Source organism: Antedon bifida, chromosome 6 (assembly GCF_963402885.1).
Source record: "Antedon bifida chromosome 6, ecAntBifi1.1, whole genome shotgun sequence".
Taxonomy (NCBI): Eukaryota; Metazoa; Echinodermata; class Crinoidea; order Comatulida; family Antedonidae; genus Antedon; species Antedon bifida.
This window is the reverse complement of record NC_136231.1, coordinates 4,216,610-4,240,513: the sequence shown is the minus strand read 5'-3', so window position 1 is coordinate 4,240,513 and position 23,904 is coordinate 4,216,610. Positions and strand designations below refer to the sequence as shown.

General features: G+C 32.8%; 1 protein-coding gene across 3 annotated transcripts in view; it reads right to left on the bottom strand.

Moving 5' to 3' along the window:
* LOC144844306 (zinc finger protein GLIS3-like) overlaps positions 1-23,742 on the bottom strand; it is a 48,314-nt gene extending 24,572 nt beyond the window's left edge. For 2 of the 3 annotated variants that reach the window (XM_078701149.1, XM_078701151.1), the window contains exons 1-3: positions 23,619-23,742; positions 18,730-19,044; positions 472-2,090 (exon numbers count right to left, since the gene is read on the bottom strand). In XM_078701149.1, coding sequence (XP_078557275.1) covers positions 472-2,090; positions 18,730-19,030 — 1,920 coding nt within the window. In that variant the 5' untranslated portion in view covers positions 19,031-19,044; positions 23,619-23,742. Of the gene's footprint in view, positions 1-471; positions 2,091-18,729; positions 19,099-23,618 lie in introns of those variants that run through there. The other variant, XM_078701150.1, reaches the window with a different exon arrangement.
* Between the last annotated feature and the right edge of the window lie 162 nt (positions 23,743-23,904).

Sequence of the window (23,904 nt, the reverse complement as noted above, 5' to 3'; positions counted from 1 at the left end):
CACAAATTGTAAGGTTATTAATGACATGCCACTACTTGCATAATTGTATATCTTAATAAGTGCATGTTGTGCAAAATGAAATAAATTAGCATATTAATTCAGTTATTACATTTCACTTCTGTATATTCAATTATTTGCCCATAATGCTTTATTCAAAATGGAAATGATTTAATTTAAGATGACTGTTTCAGCAATGACACATTGAAGTTTGGGAAAAAATTGATAATGTATAAGTGATCTGTGAATAAAATAGCATGACTAAGCAAGCCCCATGGTATAAACAAGTTATGATATGTACAGCCCTGTTTTATATCTACATGAAACCACTGTTTTATGACTTTAGAAGATAGTTCAGTTGGAAAGCGTTCAAGCAAAGCACAAGGGAAAATCGGAAGAAACAAACATCAGAGTATTGGGGTGCAATCTTTTAATTAGCTTGTAAAAAAGTGATTTAATAAAAATTAAACATACCGTGCATTTGTTTGGTTTCTCTCCAGAGTGAACCCTCATGTGGATAAGTAATTTATAACGTGCATTAAAGGGTTTATATCGTCGGGTGCAACCCTGCCAGAAACATGTGAAATCTTCTCCCTTACGTTGGTCTATATGAACTTTCTCGATGTGTCTGACATGGTCGTCTTGCTCCTCGAATGCTGCATTACAATCAATCCACTTACACAAATGCAGCTTGCTGTCCACCTCTGTCTGGTCTGTATTGACAGATGCTGGAGAATCTTGTGTCTGTCTGTTGTTAACCACTGGCTTGGTTGTATCTATGTGTTGGTTATATGGAGGAGGGGGTGGAAGAGGTTCTGGATGATTAGCCATACCAATTGGTGGCAGGTTTGGTTCAAAGCCAACAGATGGATGAGGTGGATGGTAGTTAGGTGTCATTGAAGCTCCCATATTGGTTGATGGCATAATGGATGGTTCAATAGCAAATGAGTTACCCTGTTGGTTGTAGTTGTTATTAGGTTGTGAGAAGTGAGGCTCTTGTTGGTATGGTGCCGACGACGGCTCGTATGTACTAACGGGAAAACTTGCAGTATTCGCAGCAAATGTGCTTGTGTTTGGAAAAGACTGATTTGGTTGGTAGGAAGATGTTTGTGGATATATATCCATAGGTTCCTGTTTGTATGTGGAGAAGTCTGTGCAGAGTTCTTGCATGGCTTGATCTCTTGACTGCACAATCAATTGACTCTGCATGGGTTGATTTGCAGCACTCAAAGGGCCTTGCTCAATCTGTTGCATGTGCTGGTACACATTATAATCTTCTTGTGGTTGTTGCTGTTGCTGCTGCTGTTGTTGTTTTGGAGGATGGTAAGGAGGAGGTGGAGGACATGTTGTCAGATCTGCATGAGCAGGTTGCTGGTAATTCTGTGTGCAAGATGAAGCAACTGACATGGGACTGATATTGTTCCGGGCAGATAAATGTCCATATTCTCCATGCATTCCAGGGGATGGAGAAAGTGATGCAGATGAACCACGCGATCCATTAATAAACGCAACCAATGATGTTGGGCTTGTACGGATAAGTTGACAAATGTCAATGCCATCGGCAGACAGAGGCGAAACGGATAATGTACGTTTGCGTGACCTTGCCGACCTTGCTGAATGACGTGGACTGGCAAAACTGGAGCTACTTGGTGAAAATTCTGGTGGAAATGGCGAAAGTGAGATGTTGCTAGAAGCATAGTGTGACAATGCTGAACTAGGCTGTAAATTGTCACCAATCTCACTGCCAGCGTGAGAGCTTGGACCAACACTTGTTTGTGGGGTCAAACTTGGTAAATGTCTGTAGCCATTTGAGTGTACTTCTTGTTTAATTACACCATTCAGTCCACCAGAAAAGTTGGTACTTGTACCACCAATGGAACCTAACACATTCATTGTGCCGTTGCGAGGTGTGTAGCGGATGTTCGTTATCTCACTTGGGGTTGGAGATTGCCCTGATATTGACCTGTTAGAATGGTGATTGTTCAGTGGGTAACGTCCTTGTGGTGGGGGCATAACAGTGCGATCAGACAATGTTGATACTTGTTGTATATGCTGGTTGAAACCATTACATGTGTTGCCTTCCCCAGTCCTCTCTGAAATTGAAAAAAAAATTAATTTATTAGAAAATTGAAATAGCTGTATATCTATGTCTGTTAATTATAAAATCTCTATTCAGTGCATGAGGGCATGCTCAAGATTTTTGAGAGTTTTTACTGTCCCTGGATTTAGCAAGGCTTCAGAGGCTGGAGTTGACCCAGCAGATTTGCAGGGTACACACCGGTCCTTTTGGACCATGTCGTGACCTTTCAATATAAATCAAGTATTTGGTTAGAATGCTATGCAAATGCAACTTTCACACACAAATTTAAAATGTTAATTGGAGGAATAACAATAATTTATAATAATAATAGTTTGAGGATGTTCTGGCACTAGCAGCATGTTCTGGATACTTAAACATTTTGTAAACAGCCAAAGTTAAACCTTTCTGCTTCCAGTCAATAATGTGTCATACGAATATTCCTATAATTATTGCCACAACTGAACTGTTGTTTGTGATGAAAGTATGTATTGTTTATGTTTATTTCAAGACAATGCAACACTTTCTTTAAAATACTGTATATAGAGTCAACACCAAGCCAAGAGGACACTTTGTTAGGTGATAAAGGTACCCTCTTCAATAGAAGGTAACACTTTCTTACAATACTGCATATGATTAAACTACAGCAAACACCCACACTTTGGTGGGTGTTGAAGGTGCGATTCTACTGTAAAAGAAAAATTGTTTCTTTTTGCCTAAACTGTTGTGTCTATCTGATCTACAAGCACACAGCATGATACAAAACTGATGCTCCTCTTACAAGTCATGCTGGGTCTTTGGCAGACTAAAATAATCCAAGCAATCATAATGAAACAATTTTACTTTCAGTCATAAAATATTTATTCACAAAATAAACCGATGAGTCATAATCAAATATAAGTTAGTTCCAAATTCCAGAAATTTGTATAGAAAATGACACTGATTGCCCCCACCCAACCAAAAAAACCTCCCACTTTACTATACAAATAGTAGGTTAAAAGTTTGTTGCTGTTTTGTCTTCTCTTATATATAATCATCATGCATATTTAAACTATACATTTTGGATGGCTTATTAATTTTGAAAAGTTGTCACAGTCACTGTCGCTCTCCCATAAATTGACCACTGACCATCATACCAAGATTTTTTTCTCTGAAACAACTTTCAAATTGTTTCCACTAGTTTAATTGGTCATAGGATCTACAAACTTAGCTGCTACTTTATTTTTTTTTTACTACATTACTTTTTCTATAAAACAAAGTTTTTAGGGGAACCCCCTTTACTACTTACTGAATAAACAATAAATAGTTATTCAAGTTTATTCAACTTCTTGTTAATCTCTAGGATTCAATTGTTTAGGGTGGTCGTAGAGAATACAACATAGTACCACCATCAGATCTAACTAAACATCATCTGCAAGTACTTAACATATTTATGTCAGCTTTCCCCTCGGAACATCACAGATTATGAAAATCATGCGCAAGAAACAAGGTATCAAAGACATTTCATTTCAATAACTAAGTATATGCTTCCACTATAGGGACCAGATTATAAAATGTCTGAAAAGCATATAAGAATTGTCAGTATAAGTATTTATCAGAAGTAGGCTAAAGGAAGGCATACATGGTCATACATTTTTTATCTGTTATACACCATTATGATCAGACGAAATCTAATTGTGTATGCCTGCCTTAAAACATTAGACATTACATTAAATTACATTAAAAAATAATAAAAAAAAATTTAAAGATAGATTAAAACATTATTATTGACTCCTCATTCATTTTACACAGAATTTTTTGCCCTGAATAGGTGTCCCAAACTAAGGATTTTACTGTAGTCCAAATGCACTTATTTTATTGGAGAAAGTAAATATTAAATTGAGACTCTTAATAACAGGTGTCCACTAAACCATAACTCAAACCAAATATTCTAAACACATCTTTTCTTGACCATTCAGTTTTTATACATCTTTGCAATAAATAATTTGCTTTAATGGTCTGGGTGGACTTTTGGCCTTTTAATATCCACCTGGGAAGAAACTTTGTAAATTAAATTTTATATTCTATTAAAAGTAAACCCAGACAAAGATTCTGTAGCACTATGTATTTCTTTATTCTGTTTGTATTGTTTGAGGGTCCCTAATGATCAGCTGATGCTATATCACCCTCATAAAATATTGTTGAAATAAATAAATAAATATTTAAAAATTATATGTCATATGATTTTGGTTCATGACAGATATATTTATTTAATTAATATCATCTTTAATGCGGCCTATCCATTCCTGTATTAAAGGACCCTCGATATAACAAATAAATACACATACAAGATTACAATGCGTTTTAAGGTCACAAACTGCACCTTAATGTTTGCATTTTAAAATTTATCATTTATTACCATTTTACAATCATCATAAAAACATTAGACCCATATACATAGATTTGAGAACAGTGGACCCTTGTTGTATAGTCACCTGTACTAGAATATTAAACTAGGTATTTTTAAATGACTTTAGAAGCTCTTGTTCTTGACCTGTTTGTAGAAGTACATTTAACCCCAACTATACTCTGAGGATTTGCTTACATCATATGCCACAAGTTCTCATCAACTTGTTCCCAGTAAAGTTTGGACATCTGTCAAGTTTTCTCAATTCTACCCCTTTTTCTTTTTAAATATGGGACACTTGTTTTCTTTTTTACATGCTTACCTCATACTTAAGTGAAATAAAATGAATCATGAAATATATCATGTAGTCAACTCAATGACGTGATTATTATTTAGTAGTCATTATTTTTAGCATAAGTTATTACTTTATAACTTATCTTTCAACAGGCCCTGCATCAGATCTTTATAAACACAGAATAATTCCTAAATCTTGGTATATCTACCACCTATGTACATACTGTAATGCATCGAAACAGCAAAGAAAAGAAAGATTTTGCAGCAGAAACTGAGCTAGCAAAAAACAACACCAGAGCTCTGAGAAATAATTGGAATTTTACAGAAAGGGGTAAATCTCAATTTACTGGTATGTTTTGTAGAAATTAGGTCTGAAATGTTTTAAAACACACAATAAATTATCCTTCTGCCGTTTCTGCTGAAACCTATTTTAGTAATTAATATGTTAAAACAATTAAGACCATGTTGCAGCCTATATATTACTAAAAATAAAATTGGTTTTCATTGGTGAACTTTCTTGAAGTTGATAAATTATAATTATCCAAACTTAAATGAGAGTTTAGAAGTGTGTGTAGGCCTACTCCCATTGTCCATTAATATCCTATAATGTTGAAGAATTTTAAATAGTTTAAAAATAAGTTGAATAATGTAATAATTTTATGACTTTAATAATTGTAAAAAAAAAACATGTGTCTTTACATTGTATTATTATTAATACAATAATAATTAAGAGTATAATTAACAACATTTCTTTGGGAAAATAATTAAGAGACCATCTGTAAAAGATAAAGCACATCTCACAAAAACAATTTTCTTAAAATTTAAATTCAATAGATATGTTTTCTTGTAATATTTGCACATGTTAAAATTAATATAAAAAGATAATCTTTCTTTTACATGTTATAAATATTTATCATTTGTAATTAGGACCAACTGGTTGTTGAATACTTTAAGATGAAAGCAAGATAGGGGGTCTTTAGTGTAAGTTTAATACCGAATTTCAAGTGTTCAAAATTGTGTATTATTGTCATGGAAATTTGATGATTTTAAATAGGGCCACATACGAATGGATGTTTACCTACTCGTTGGAAATAAAAGATATAATTGGAAAATTTATTTGTAAATTATTAATTTGCATTTTTTTAATGATCATATCGATAGTATTTAGACAAATCTTTTGTAGTTTGAACAAAAGGCAATATTTGGCTTTATAGGAATGTATTAACTGGAGATTAATTGTACATCAACACTCTAATTGCTGTAATAAGTTAACAAGTTTATTTATATAAAGTACAATTATTGCTAAAATATTTCCTCAATGAATATTATAATTATTACAAATATTTCAGCGATGAGCACTTTTCTGCTGAATTTAAACCAAAAATTGTTGAATGCTGCACTTTTCGATTTTCCCCTAAAGATTGGTTCCCACTAGCGACGCAATGTAATGCAACCTACGCAACGTAAAAAAATTCCCTTCAAATAATTGTGTTTGCCCCGCCTGCGTGAAATCAAACCTGCGATTTTTTCAGTACTGTTGCGTCGTCGGTTCACACTTGTGATTATGCAATACACTTTGCTTCAATACGTCGCTGCGTTGCGTTCTAGTGGGAACCACGTTTAACTGGTGCAAGAGTGTGGTTGGGGCATGGAGGTATAATGATTAAAAATGTTTTGAATGAAACAGATACCAGGGTGTCACCCTATAAATGTTTTTAATATTCTAGTTAACTGGTTATTGATAATCACGGCAAATGTTCGAGGCTCACTCGCTCCATTTGGTGGTAGTCTCCTCGGATAAGGAACTATAAACCGTAGGTCCAGTGTACACATCTAGCTCATGTTGGAAAAGAGGAAGGAAGAAGAGGGGCATGCACCTGATAGTAGAATTTACTACTACTATTGGTGTTACACTGCCCTGGATTTTTACACCAACTACAGATTTATAGCTTTCGTTACAGACTGAAGGGTCACCGGTTGAGGCAAAAATCTAAAAACGCGAGAATCAATTTGATTGGTTGACTTAAGTCAAAGTCATTGATGCATTATTTTTGTATCATAAGGGTACTCATACCCTAATCTTATATCTGGAACTTTTGTAATAACAAAATATCATACAAGATGGCTTCCATTCATCTTTTCCTAGTTCAGCAGAGTTGTGTGCCATGTAAAATACATTAACATTATGTCTGAACAGGGCTTAACTCAGGCCCTAAAGCAATTTAACGTTTTCTGGTTTTTCTTATCCATAACCTATTTTAAGCTATTTTGCACCTTCAATACCGTGTTTAACATTAACATTATGTTTTTTGAATAATGAGTTACAGTATTTCAAAATGATTCCATCACTATATTACACAATTTAAGTAAAATAAATAGAAATACTATTTAATTTCTTTACCCTTTAAATTAATGTTAAAGGTTAAATTAATAGTAGTTTAGAAATAGTTCAATTTCTTTCTCTACAAAACATACACAAACGTACTTACTTTATTCTTGTGATGAATTGAACTTCTAATCAAAAAGAACCGATTGCAAGAATATAAGTGGAGATAAAACTTTGTAACAGACCAGCTTAATCTCTTGATTGAAATGTGAAAAATCAACACAATCATTGGCTTTAGTAATCCAAAATGATATAAAACTAAGTCAAGCATCACTCCAAAAAAAATATAAAAGAGCTATGAATATTAATAAGGTTCAATAATTTTTTTTCAAATGTAAATTTGCATAAAAAGTCTATAAATGTGTGTTATTGGCATCAATAAATAAATCAGTATCTCTTTTATGAAATTCATTCATATTTAGTTGGAAATTTAGGAAAATGTATTTGTTATAGATTTTTAAATTTGTTCAGACATTTATTGATTTTCAAAATAGAAACCAGAATGACACTAAAGTAATAAATCTTTATAAACTACACAAGAATAACTGAAGAATTTGATTAATGGATTTGATTCAAGAAACCACAATGCTCAAGATATCAATAACGAAAGACTCTCAAACCCTGTGATAGATTGAGATGATACTTTACAGATCGGGGAAGTAAAAATAGGATTATTTGCAGCTACATATTGCTTCTGAATGCGAAACTTCTCTAGGCCGAGTATGGAGGTATAGAATAGCAAACTGGCAGATGTAATGCAATAGCGTACATTACAAAACAACATTACCCTGGTTGAACCATTTGAAGCAATGTGCTTCCAACCAATGCACACGAAATGTAGCAAAAATTACTATTATTGTAGACAGGCAATGGTCACGAAGTGCAATTATGATTTTGCTCTTCCATCATCCAATCTATGGTAGATGGATGAAGTTATTGTATTATGTGACTATGTGGCGTCGGTTTATATATATATATATATATGAAGGGCTAGTGTTGCCCGAAAGCTCTGCTAACTTTTCTGGCTGTTTTACTTTATCGTTTTGATTAAGCTTTTCGTTTTTTTCACTGATACCCACAGCATTGTCATTTTTTCAGTAATTTGGATTTATATATATATATATTTTTCTTCTTCTTTATATTTACAATAATGTAGACAATTGTAATTTGTTCTTGAGCTATGGAGAATTTTGTACTCTGTATTCTTTTTACCGAAAAAAAAGAAAAAAAAATAGTAAATGAAATATTGAAGTTTATTGACCGATACTGACAACTACAAAAATGAAAAGCAAAAACTACTGTTGTTGTTTCATCAGAACATCTGAAACTGTTGTTAGGCCTAAATGGCAAGTATATTGTGCCACATACAGAGGCTAACTTATACAGATGAGATGTGACACAGAACATGGCAAGTCAATATAAAAAATACATGAAATAAAATTATAAAAAAACTTAATAAAACAAATTTAATAACACCAATTAAATATAATTTACTTCAACAATTATAAAATTATTGCTTTTTAATTGAAAAATAAAATTCAGAAAATGTGAATTGATATGTATATAAATAAATTTAATGTTAAAACCGTAAAAACGTCATTTAATAATAATTATATAGCCCATTAATTTAAATATTGTACAATACAGGTCAGGAATAGCAACCTACAAAGGGTGTTTGAATAATGGTTAAGTTTAGAATTCTAAGCCTCAGGGTTTACTTTGATGATGATAAAACGTGACTGGTGTGCAAAAAACACCAAGTTTAAAACTCATTGCTATTTTATAGAAAATATTTCATATCAACAGCAATTAGACACATTGGTGATTATAAAAGAACAGTTTTAAGTAGAGGTGAACTACAGGTATAGATTTTTAATATGATTAAAGAAGAAAAATAATACTATTTATAATAATCTTAGTATTAGTGGACTGTTTTGTGCAACCAAAAAAAACTCCTTGTAAGCACATCATGGTCAAGCTGTACCTCAATTTGTACAATATCATAACATAATTCCTTGATAGAGGTATCTCATGTGTTTTCAAAGAATGCTGATGCATAAACTCATAAACTTAAACCTAAACTTCCATTATATAGGTATCACATGTGACACACAAAAGAACTTGTAGAGGAGGTAAGCTATTTTCAGGCCTGTGGAAAAAGTGGTTGTCTGGATTTTTACAGCGAACCTCCTTAATCGAAACTCCTTAATCAAGAGAACCATTCATCCCTTTCAAATTCTGCCTACGACCCTTATTATACAGTAATGATACAAACAATAATGAGAATAGTTTCAAATGAAAAATACAATATATAGAGGTATTAATTGGAATTACTTTTTTAAATTAATAAACTATGATAGATATTTGTTTTTCAAAGGATAGTGTGTTTAATTCCAAAATAATGACTATATAATAAGATGTTTGCAGGTTGATAGAATTGAACTTTAAAACGAGCAAGGCAATGCATACTATCACCTGCTTTAACATTGCTGAGGAAATAAGGATTATGATGACAAATAAAAGGAATAATTAATATTAAATATACAACAAAAGGTTCACCATACATCTCCCATAGGAAATGAAATAATAAATAGAATACAGTTTCTGTTGCAATTTAAATTTAATTAGTTATTGATAAAATTCTTTCCAGACACTTCGGTACCTATATGTTACAGTACATAATCACATTTTCCATTTTATAAGTTTGAATTTCAAATCAGTTAAATTTTCTCGTAAAAACAATGTTTCCCTAGTTAATAATTATATTGATTTAAAAGTTGTTAAAAGTAAAAATATGTTCTTGCATATGTCACTGGTAAATAGTAGAATATTGTACTTTGCACTCAATAGGGGATTTGCCCAAACAATTGTAGATAAATTAATACAGAAATTTCAGCTGTTTGCTTTAAAGACAGCAGACAGTGGGTATGTTCAGATGCATGGAGTTATGCTTTCGTATTGCAAGCACGGTCGTAATTAGCATCGTAACAGCATTAGTGTTCAGATACGATTAACTAATGCTGGTATGCAAGAGTAAATTCGATTGGTTGCAGGTCAATATCATTGATGCATGACTTTCGTATCGTAAGTGCCTTACAATAATCTTCCACCTTGAGCTATCGTAACGAACGAAAGGTTAGTGCCGTAGGAGGCTTCCTCTAATCTTTTTCCCGGTTAAGTCCTACGGAGTTGTATACCACATATGATACGAAGGCATAAGCACAGTCACATATACTATACTGTATATTAATTACTGTTCGCTGGTGGTGTACTAGAGATCTACATTTATACCATGCTATACATTTTAATCTTTGAATTATATAACATTGAGATTAAGTACGTTATTAATTAAAATTGTAGAAAGAGAATTAAGATTTAAATTTTTTGCTTATATCTTTTGTATCGAAGATCTACTGTAGTGTCTACATATTGTATTTTTCTCAGTAAATTTGCATTAAAAAGAACTGAATTTAGCATAGTTTTGTCAATAAATTAATATTTTTTAAACTCAAATCATCATAATTTTACTACACTTATAAGAAACTATACTGGTAAGCATACAGTAAATGTTGCGGTTCTCAATATCATACACGTCTATTTGGTAACAACTAAAATGATTGTATGTCAAATGAATCAAAGTTAATATGAAACAAGTTATTATTTCATAACGTTGTTGACAATAATCAATACCATTTCTAAGGAAGCAAAAACTACTGGTTTGCGAGACAAAAAAGAAGATAGGACAAAAGCAAGCAATTCAATTTTGTCTGTTTTAACCCTTATTATAGCGAATTCGGAAGTACAAACTGTAATATACCATCTCATCATTACAAAATAAAATCACCTTATATATTTCAATGCTAGCTTGTAGCAGCAAAAAGGTCATTGTTAATCTAGAGAAGGAGAAATATATCTGGCTTAATAAGTACAGTATATATCATTATACTGTGTGCTGGAACTGTTTTTGGTCAAGTATTGAGTATTGAGATGGTGACAAGATTTGAACCTAAACAAGAATAAAACCACCTTCCTACAGAACCACTATTGTGAACTTCCAACATAATTAATAATACAATTATTTACTACATACTATAGTAATAAAAATAAATGTCAATCAGGACTGCATGAGTAGTAAAATTTCTGAGCAATTTTGTGTCTCGTGCCTGATCCCAAGGAATCTCAACAAGGTCCCAAGAGACGAGACTACTGAAAAACATCTGGCTGTTATTTAGCGTAAAAATGGCAGACATAAGTCTAAGTTAGGTCATTTAAGGTTGATATGACTTTTACAAAATCACCTGTTGTGGAAAGGTAACAGCAACAGGCAAAAAAAAGACGAAAACAGCTCAACATTCTTACAACAATCCTTGGCCTCGATAAACATTTTATGACGTCAGTGGATCTAGAATGATTGTCAGAAAACGTGGACTTTGTAATTGAATTTTTGGAGCTAACTTTGGGTAAACATCGGGGAAGTATTAGGACCACAATGTGAAAGCTAATGAAACACAACATTGGATATGGAAGATAAAAATCATTATAATTATTCTGAAAGTAACATTTGGTTCTAATTATTTATAATAGTGGCCTACATTTTCAACATGAGTTGTTTCAAACCTTATTAAAGATAGTGTAATGTTCAAGGATACCTTGAATGAATAATAGGTGCAAAAAAAAGGTGGCTATGTTGTAAAAAGATTTGGGATTGGAGAGGCAGAAGCATTACAATTTAAATGGATCAGATTGCCTTAATAAAATATATTACCTGAAGAGTTTTGTAAATTTTTGGGAATTTTTAGCATGTGATGTGATAATGCAGTATCTGATAAAATGATATTGAAAATAGACAATTTAATAGTTTATTCCTATAGAGTGTGTAGTGCATAGGCCTATACATAAATTGAAGTAAATTAGGAAATGGACAATTTTTTAAAGATAAATGAACAAATACATTTCAGCATGGAATGCTAATTTTGCATTTCCTAAATGAGGTAGGAAATATTGTTCATAATAATTATAACATAATAAAAATGTTTCTCACTAGAGGTGACACGACGTGGGCTACACTCACTTAAACTTAAGTAGAGCTTTCGCTTTCTGCGTGTACTAGGAACTTCTATTCACTGAATACAACGTATCATCTTTGTACGTCGAAACATGTTACGAAAAGAAATGATGGCGGTGGTACGTTGGAACGTTCCCACATGAGGGCATGGTTGCGGACTAGTCCATTATGGTCCAAGAGCATCCTAGGAACTTTTCGTATCTAAGCCCTCTTTCTGAAGAGCATGGGCTATTGTCAGTTTATCCAGGTAAGCTAGGCACAAAATAGACTACAACATAACAAAAATAAAGATACAGTACAACCTTCTTACACACGACACAATTAAATGTGACTTGGTTTAAATTATTTATAATTATTTTTCCCCAATAAATGATGATACCTAACTAATTAAATATTGCACTTTATCTTATACATTACTATACTAATATAAAAATCTATTAATTATTATTATATGCTAAGAATTTTAGGAAATGCCCGAGTGCATGCTATAGTGTACAAGCTGTGTTACACCACCGTATTGCATTGATGTTGCTATGACGACAGTTTGGTTCGCTTCCTCCAGAAGGAAAATGGGATCAATACAGTGGACAAAGAAATTGAGAATATGAAAGAATACCAGAATAATCGTTAATGTTAAAGGTAACCAAAAATAAAAGAAATCCCCAATTATACAATATACACACTTCCTTCTATCTTATACATGTGTTCTATTTAATTTATTTTTCTTAATAATTGACTAGTTGGGTTAGTAAGATTTTACTCACCAGTGAGTCTTATATACATACATGAACATTAGTAGCCTAAAATAAATAATAAATCTACAATACAATGTAATGTAATGTTGTTCGATTTATAAAGCGTTTATACAATCAAAAGATTGTCCCAAAGCCGCTGAGAAAAAAACATTCACATACACACATACATACATGTGCTAGTTTAGCTATATAATTTACTAGTCCATAGGCAGTTTCCACCCCTACTCTACCAACCACCCCCTCCTCCCAATTCCAAACAACACCAGGGTTTCAGCTGTGAATATGCATCCTGATTTTATTCTGAGTGGGTCTATCTTATTTTTTGCCTTTAGGTTATATAACAACTTCAATAATATCTTTTCTATCATGGAAACATATACATCTGGTATAAAGTACACAGACTTACCATATTGTTACTGTCCATCTATCAATCAACCAATTTATTCTCATAATTGACAACATCAACTTTCATGTTTTCAATTATTTTGTTAAATGACAATATTGGTAATAAATCTGAGTCAAGATAATTTACAATCAAAACATAAAAAAATATAGATATTACTAAAAACACGTATTCACAATAATGCGTACTTCAAAAAGCATTTCTAATTAGAGAATGTATGATATATTGTTATAGTAATTTTTGCATATTAGCAATCTATTGCTATCCTATTCAGGGTAACATAAAATAGAACATGCCCTTGAGGCTAAATCAAAACTAAATTCATCAATTTAAATTGTCAGTTTTTCAATTTTTAGTAGACATACAATATTGATTTTTATATCATTTTTTATTTTCATTATGTAATATTATATGGATGGTATAATGAGAAAGATATAAATTCCTATAACCATACTATACTATAACATACTAATACTGTGTTTCTTTACCATTTATTCTTTTGGGGTTTTAAGTAGTAAAATATAGATATAGAATAACATAAAATTAATTAATTCAAACAATGTCAAATATTTCTATTTAAAACATCATTTTTAGTCGCGTGGAAGCGACTCTATAGTTCACTATGTCGGTCGGTCTGTCTGTCGGTCTGTCTGTCGGTCTGTCTGACGGTCTGTCGGTCTGTCTGTCGGTCCGGTATCACTATGCATTGTAGCACGCGACCTAATGGCTGTTGGCCTTGTTTCTTATGAGAATGTGAAACGATGAAGGACAGATATGTTTTTATGTATGGCCTAATGCTGGTATGTTCACACACAATGAAATATGCTACACCAGGCGAACATACCCTGATTATTTAATGTGGGCGGTGCAAAGAAAACTATGGAGAAAACTTAGAGAAAAAGGGTTGTAAGAAGGCTCTTATCTTAGGTTTGGATGTGTGAAAAGTTTTGATTAAAAAAAAGATAATAACAAAATAATTCATGATTATGTAAGAAATATATAAGCAATTATTAGAAAATAATTTATTTCTTTATTTGTATAGAATAATATGTGTGTTGTGTGCAAAATGCAGTGTCAAAAAATCATGGACAAGGGTCTAAGGGTCAAAGAACCTTGCCCTTTAATAACTAAATCCAAGCTCTCTCTCTCTCTCTCCCCTCCCCCTGATGATAGTGTTATCATAACTTGTGGCATAAAGACATTAGTATTAAATACTTGCATGATTAATATCTATCAAATTTACCCAAAACTATTGACACTTGCTATCTTGTATTTGTTCAGCAAGACGAAGGCCAAGACAAGATACTGTTGTACCTGTACACTATTTTGTATCTTGAATAGACCAGTATTAACCTGATTTTTAATAATGAGCAAGAATGTCTCCGACTACATTGCTGCCAACAAATGCAGTGTGAACAGGGTTGAGAAAGACTTCTACTCAAGGTGGGAATTTCTGGGCTATTTATGAGAAATAATGTGGTTGTGTGGTGAATAACATATTGCCTTTGTTTCAGGGATCTGATCAAGTACTATACAAAGATCTTTCTAAACATGCGAGTCAAATGGCCGAGCGGTTAAGGCAGGGGCGCCGTTTACCAAGCCAACAACATCGGCAAGGGTTTGAGGCCGACTCGCTCCTAGTTCTAGTGGTGGAACAAGTCTTCTTGGATAAGGACTATAAACCGTAGGTCCAGTGTACACAGTTATAACCTGTGTGCACTTTAAAGAACCCAGTTCATTATTAGAGAAAAGTAGGGGGTTACCCCGGTGAACTGGTTCACAAAATAGCCTCTGTATCAGGGGGATTACCACCTATCTGATAGGACAGTTATTAATTTACTATTGGTAATCCTTGGGATCTGGGTTAAATTTACATTTAATATGGTTTCAAAGTTCTAGGTTCAAGTGTTAGTAAAGCTCTGTTTACACTACCAAAATAGTTTGACAAAAAGGTTGATGTGCCCAAATACGGCAGTGATATGACATCATTGTGTCCATATATGGGCACATCACAATTTCTTGTCAAATAAAGTTTGATAGTCTAGACTGAGCTTCATGTAAAAAGTTAATAAAAAAAATTTAATATTGTTTCAAAGTTTAAGGTTCAAGTGTTAGTAAAGCTCTGTTTACACTACCAAACTAGTTTGACAAAAAGTGTGATATGGTAGTATGGTAGTGATATGACATCATCGTGTCCATAGATGGGCACATCACATTTTCTTGTCACATAAATTTTGATAGTGTAGACAGAGCTATTATAAACTGAAGAATAAATATCTAATATGGCAGGTGGTTCTAATATATGATTATTTTCTACTTTATTGAATGTTAATCAACTTCCTCATCGCTGTTGGATACGGAAGATCATCAAGTTTATTCTTAATGTGACGAGAAGAGACTGATAATTAAATGTTTGAGAAACAAAATCAGAATCTTACCAGATAAAGAATAAGACAAGGAAGTAACCTTTAATTTATTATTATTAGATTCAATACTTCTGTAGATGTGTTGGGTAATTAAATAATGTCATAAGATTCAGTATTTTAGAAATTAAAAAAAAAGTGGGGGGGGGGGGGGAAGGAATAAAAAAAAAAGGGGGTGGTTGTCTAAAATAGTAAATGAAGTGCTTAATTAATCTACAAATTTTAAAACTATTTTATGGGTATTTTTTTAATTAAGGGAGATATTGCTTCTCCATTGCATGGTCTACTAAATTTTTGGCCAGAACGCTCGTCACAACTGTGCGGCTCAAGTTAACTAGAGGGTGAGCAAGCAAAACGATTGTACCTTCTAGTAAATATAATAAAACTAGTGTCAAATTCATTTTAAGGAATGATATAATGGACAGTCCTTCATTGATATATTATTAGTTTGATTTGTACGTTGTTGCTATTATCAATATGCTTAGATCAAAGGTTCTGTATATTATAATTGCTACAAACTAATCTATAATCTCAATTACAAGAACTTGTCAGAGCATAAAGATAATTGTATTTAAAACAACTGAACTTCAATTTTTACCAATATCCTATATTATATAATATCAATATCATCAATATTAGAAATCATTGTTTTAACTAGCCATGTGGTCGTTTATTAAGCGCATGGTCACTTGTTTTCAATAATTGAGTACTGAACTGTCAATATAATATTTTATTCACTTGACCTATTTTATACTACGAACACTCCTTAGATTCTGTCTGTACAAGACTGGATAACATGCCTTTATTTTCTGTCTGTCTGTCTGTCCCTTCTTTGATTTTTCTGATTTTGCATAAAAATACTGTACAATATTCCTATTTATGGTTACTCACAGTAGGCCTACAGGGTTCATGGATAGTAAACTGTCTTGAAGAGGCATTTAAGGACATTTATATTGAATGTTCTCTCCTCTTGAAAAGCTAAAAGGCCAATGTTGCAGTTTATCCAAAAGAAAATAATATGTAAGAAAGATTTCTTACAAAAAATGCCGCTCGATTTTTTGACGTAATAATTATGTGAGAAAATTTTTCCAAAAGCCCTCATAGACTCTCTTTTCCCAGACTTGCTTTGGGTCGAGCAGCATGGACCTATAAAGTAGTCGAGTTTACAAATTCTCAAAACTGTCAACTGTAGTAATATAGCTGTGATAGGCCTATAGTTTCCTAATGATTCTGTTCTCTTGAACTCGAGCGAGTGAGTGTGGCCGAGCGGTTAAGACAGTGGAACCGAAATCCATAGCCATAATATTGGCAAGGGTTCGAGGCTCACTCGCTCCATGGTTCTGGTGGTAGAACAAGTCTTCTCGGATAAAGACTATAAACCGTAGGTCCAGTGTACATCTGGCTCATGTGCACTTTAAAGAACCTAGTACATCTTTCGAGACGAGTAGGGGGTTACCCCGGTGTACTAGTTCATTCATACACACACACTGTCGTGGACAGACGAATTGGCGCCGTAGTTGGCTGCCGATGTCACAATGGGACCCTTAGTGGAGCAGTAGCCTTCAACTATGAAGTTTGCTCCTTAAAATTGAAGAAGAAAGTGAAGAAGAATATAACTGCCTGAAGGCGTGGTGCAAAAAGTATTCTCTTAAAAACTTTTAGACTTACGTAAAAGCAAGCAATAAAGTCATTTAATTGGACATGGGCCAGAAAAGCAACAAAACATTTCTTTGTATAGTTTAATGTAGTAGCATATGTTTGTTGAAAATCAACCTTTTTTATTTCCAAAATAATAAATTGTTATTAATTGCAGTATTAAAAATGTGCCCATTCAAGAACAACCATAGAGACGGTTTGCCTAGTATTGTAATATCCAATAATTGCTTTGGACATATCCCATGTACAGAACTTTGTTAGAACATAAAGACAATTAATAATAATAATAATAATAATTTATTAGGAAATGACACCTTTGCATCGGTGGCACACACAGAAGTGGTGCATCCAAATTAACATAATACATCAAAACAATACATAATATGACGGATACAGGTTCTTAAACTATTTGCAAAAATATAAAAGAAAAATCATTATCAACATGGTAATACAGGTACTGTATTAAATTGTCCTACAGTATCATAGGTTTGAGTTGATAATTTAAAAAGGTATATAAAAATAAACATAAAATATATAGTAAAGAGTTTACATTACAAACCATTGTGTTTCAACATCAGGTACTGAAGACCTATAGTTGTTATCACAGGTGTATAATATTTACAAATCATATATAAAAGCAACAATACAAAAGAAAAACAATCTATATATTGGGAGATTTACAATTGTATTATATACATTTTGATTAATTGATTTAATGGTTGATTGATGGTTTTCTTAAGACCATTGATTAATAGAGGCTTATGAGAGGTTGTTGAAAGAGTTTATTTCATCTATTAATAGCAACATGCACTTTTGAAAATAATGACAAAATCTATATGGTGAAAAGCAGAAAGCACCGGTGTAGAGAGTCATTTACACTCACTGTAAAACCATTATTAGAAGACATTAAATATGGTTCAAATAAATAAATAAAAATAAAAGACATTGAAGACCCATCCAACAAGCCTTCTAATTTCTAGTATGATCTAAATGATCTTCAAACTAAAGACCCATTTACACTTTACTTATGATTTGGTACCTAAACCAATCTGAAGCTCTATATCTACATCACTAAATTGGTATTTTATAGAAGTTTGTTTGAAAAGTCCATATAATATCTAGAATATACATCTGGCTTTTACTCTAATATGAAATAATATCAAAAAGAAATTGTTTCTTCATAATTCAAAGGATTTGAATATGTACAATACAGTATACAGAAACAGTTTTGTGTTAAAATTGTACTTTATATTATATTTATACTTGAGATAAAAGTGTAAACTATACCTTTAATTCCGACGACGGCACAATTTGAGTTTGCAACATGCTCTTTCTTCAGCCTATGTTGATCGCTTACCTCTGCCGGTTGGCCATTGTTGGACACATGTCCATACGTCATAATGGTTGGCAATTGTACATTGCCAGCTGTTACGGCCGTCTTCTGCGTTTCCGCATTCTCATGTTTGAGAAGTGTATTAGGTACTGGTGTGTTAGCATTGGATGGTGGACATGGCGTGTCACTTTGGACTCGTATTGGTGGGATGCTGCGATTACTTGGCCCTCCTTCTTCAGACTGTGACCCACTCATGATGGAGAGCAAACCTAGAAAGAATATAGATTACATGATTTTAATCCATTGTCATGGTTATCATTGCCTCGCCCTATAACAGCATTTTCATACTAAATGTTTTACCACTTTTGATACAAAATGAAAGCATTGCTTGGCAGCTTCTACTACTACTATATATCATTTATATTTAGGAACATTGCCAAGGACTGACAATTGCATATTTCTTCACTGTCCTAATGCTCTACATAAAATGGAGTCCTGACATCTGACAGAATTTAAACCAAGGACTCATGAATCGGTAGCCAAGCACCCTAACCACCAAGCTACAACTCTTGTTTATCTGTATATGTGACTATTTAGGCTGTGTACCGTATTCTTGTAAGCGTTACTTATTTTACCGGCCTGGTAACTGTTCTATTAGATTTTAATATACTGTACACAGTAACTAAACATATGAATACATGATGATGGTAGTTTGTGGTATTGTCGGTTTAAGCATGAAACAGACAACTGAAATATATGGAAATATTTGACTGGAATATGCATGATATGTTAACAACCGTACTACTTTTTACACTTGTCCCTAGAATGAGTCCCCTTCTAAACTCAGTCAGGTGTGAAAAGTCACCAACACCATAAACTAGGCTTATGTCCCCAGAGCAAATTCCCTTCCTGAACTTCGTCAGTCGCGTGCTATGTGCCTTCTTAAAAAACTTGATTTAAATCAAATGTTAAGTTAATTGTACTATGAACAATATTTTTTTTACAGTAGATTGCATGCCATAAACAAACTAGACTCGTCCCCAGAGTAAGTCCCCTTCCTGAACTTAGCCAGTCAGGTGCTATATGTCTTCTCAGGAGTATAGAGACAAGATTTTAAAAGATTTACAAGTTAGTCTGTTTAATAGCAAAGCGATATAAATCAAGCAATATACTGTTTGTGTTTGTTAGTTTTGCTTGTCCAATATAATCATATTATAATGCGCCTGTAATTGTAGTCAGACATGCAATCGCATGATGAGAACGCAAATTAAAAGTATCCACAATCAGAGGGCCTTGGTGCTACAAGGAAATAACAGCTTTAAATGCGTGAATAAATTACCTAAATTTTGTTGGTGCCAAAACGGACCAAATTCCAAAGATTAAACTATTTAATTGACATACGTATGCTATATTCGTTATACTAGCTCACATTTTTGATTGGTTGAAATTGGTGGTGCGGTTGAGTGATCCAAGTTCGTTTAGTCACACTGAATCAGCATTTTTAATAGGTACAGTACACATCTCAGCCAATCAGTGCCTGTGGAATACCTTGTGATCCGAATAACAAAGATTATACCCCCAATCGCAAAAATTGTGATATTGATTGAGTGAGTTTTCACAAAACTAACCTTTATACAAGTCTGAAACACGATTACAGTAAGGCAAGTGGTAATTGTGTGCTTGTCTTTTCATCAAAATGAGTTGACAAAGTGATACAATGTTAGAAATTAAATTCTTGGATCTCACCTTTAAACTAAACTGGCAAATATGATGAGAAAAAAATAAACTACAGAGGATTGGCATGTCAATGAACTGAAGTGCTGTCATAACTATATCAATATTAAATATATTTCAGATTACAAGATAGATGACTTTAATATTTATACCATGTGTTACTGATCTCTTCAGGTGTGCTAATATTCTGGGTTTTTTTTTTCTTTTCAAACTATTTCAATTGATTTCACTTTCTTTTTGACAGGTTTATCAAGACGGGATGGATCATAGATTCATGACATCAACAGACAATAACAAAGTGGCATATCTTATGAGGACAGTAGGCCTACACTCTGATATGGGTGTTTTGTCTGGGGCAGCAGAGCCACTAGAGGTTTTATGTTGTCACAAACTGTAAACTGTTCAGACAATTATCCATTACAATGATTCATCAGAATGTGAACTTGGACCTTTTGACCACTTATTGTACTGTATCTAATAATAGGAGTGAATTTTCCTATTAATATTAGGTTGAAATGAAATTATATATCTATATTCTCCAAAAATGAGTTATGTTACAAAGTTTCCGTTTTAATTGTAGTGTATAAACACCTCTCTGGTAAAGTTCAAATATGTGACTTCTCACAAACAGAGCAAATATCATAAAAATTATACTTTGTTAAGCTCTGTCTACACTATCAAACTAGCTTTACAAAAAAAGTGCGATGTGCCCAAATATGGTAGTGATATGACATCATCATGTCCATATAATAGGCACATCACATTTTTTTGTCACATAAAATTTGATAGTGTAGAAAACTTAAAACAAATACTATAAGGGTAAATAACTGGAGGAACTCTATAATTTGATGTTTTAATAATTCCTTCATCGTGATATTCTTAAATTAAAAAGAAATCAAAATCTGCACTTAATTCTAAATGAAAACAATTGATTAAAAATCTGACGACGTCTTTTTCTAAGAATTGGTAACCGAAGAACAGTTTGACGTAAGAATGACGTGTAATGTGGTGGTCTAACGGACAACTGCACAGGTATTGAGTATAGGAAAGGATGCAGTGTTACCAGTGGGGTGTAGATTGCTTGACCTTGTCATATGAGTAAACTATAATTCCTAGCAAACCTCTGAATTGAAAACAAAGAAGTTCATTGATTTGCTTGCTTTTACTCACTAGAAACTGATTATAAAGTTTTAGTTTTGTTGGTCTCCCATGAGCATGACAAAAATAATCTACAAAATTATTATCAAATGTGAGCATAAGTTTAATAATTTCTAATTAATAATTGGTCACAATGTCGGTTTGTATGTCAACACACACATGTCGTATCTCTTTTGTTACATTCCCCCCACCCCATTGTTTTAGTATAAACAATCAATAAAGAATAACTTGTGTTATTAAGTTATAATTTTACAACTTTAAAAAAAGGAAAAAGTAAAGTGAAGATGAAAGTGTATAATCTGATCCCCAGTTGATGGTGTATCCCCATACTTCGGTTTGAGTGCTAGCTTGGTGTTTTTGTCTTTTGTTCTCTTCCTTTTGGTTTCCACTCTTTCTCTTTATTGTCGAGCGCTATATAAATCTATCTATTATTATTATTATTATAACTTGCTGTGAAAACTTGACATGGACTTAGTTTGCATCCACAAAACGAATCGTTTTAAAAGCTTTTAAAATAAAAACTTAGATAATGAAATATTCAATGCCATGGTCATCTGCCACACTTTGTCTCTTTTTTTATAATGACAGTGGCACCATTTTTTCTGAGAAATATCCCATGGAATGGACAAACATATCAATTGAATTAATTTAATTAACAGTAATTGCACTATAATCTCTTAATCCTCTGCGTATGTGTACATAAGTCATTGTCTAGTCTAATCCAATAAACCATTGAATACTTGTCAATCACACAGCCACTTTAACTTGACAATCATTTGATTGTCAAGGTATGAATAATTCATTTAATTTAATAAATACTTATAATAAATTAACCATTAGAAATATACTGAATATTGATTAATGATGGCTTAATTAATATTTTCTTATTTGTATCTCTTCTCTAGACATCTCATTGTAAGCCCATTTTTGTCTTGAGAGATATTCCTTATGTTGAGTTTGGTCAGATGTTGAGTTTGGTCAGATGTCCAGTAAAATGACCTAGATTATTAACCTATTACAGTATATGTATTTGACTTTCATTCTGGTATCATCAGGCCTGTGTACTGGGTTGTAAAAGGGGAGGGGAGGGGGTGCTCATATTTTGTCTGGGGGAACAAAGTAGTTTCGGATGCTGTACTCTACAGGTGGGTTTCTAGTCGTACACTATTCAGGCCTACGACATTGTACAATTTTCTACAAAAAGCTTAGCGTTCAATATTCTCTTCAATTGTTGAAATGTGAGAAAACAATGCATGTCATGTAATACAAAAACAACCAATTTTAATTGATTGATTGATTCTGTATTACATGATTCTGTATTAATGTTTAAAAATGACAAGGATAGTTAGGTGTGTTATAATGTGTTACATAACCATTACACAAAACAAGCTTATTAAGTCACTACATTAGTTACTCTGTGACTTGACTTAATTATATAAATATAGCGCATAAAATATAGTGCACAGAAGTACAGAAAAAAGAAAAAACATTTAATTTCACTGGTGCTGATATATTAATGACAAAGTTAAAACATTCTGGGAAGGTTCCGAGGGGGAATATTACAATATAAATGACTAAAATGTCATAACTGTATTTAATTCCTTTTTTTTAATTTAAAACTAAAAGCTTGAGAGAATTGTACTTCAAAAACAGTTAGCTAGGGCTTAGCCTTACTTAGTACCAGTCTGACATATTGTTTAAACACAATCTTCTTTGATAGTTCGCTTTCAACGAAACACTTGTACATTGATGAACCATAGCATGGGCCTAGGCCTACAATGAACTCCCGTTTCCTAACAAGGCTGGTTTCATCTTTCAGAACTGTCAGGTGGTGGTGTACAAACTTAGCAGACGAGAAGGCCAAGTTAGAACTCCACCTGAACTTCAAAAAATCTGTTAAATATTTAGTTTTAAATGTAAAAAACAGTGATGAATCTGATGGTATACTCACCTCATTAATTCAGTACTTCCATACATTTAAAAAGCCATTATTCCAATAGTTGGTATTTATTTTCACACTCGATTCAACATGAAAACCTCGAAAACGGTAAGAGAAGTTTGACTATTTAATACCATTTTTTGCACTTGACAATCAAAACTCAAAACCACAACAAATTTGCATTTCGTAACATAGAGGGCGGAATAACACAATGTTACAAGATTTTTGTCACCGTCTATCATGACAAGTGACAAATTGACATCATCTCAGACTCCTTAGTATCATCATTATCACCGTC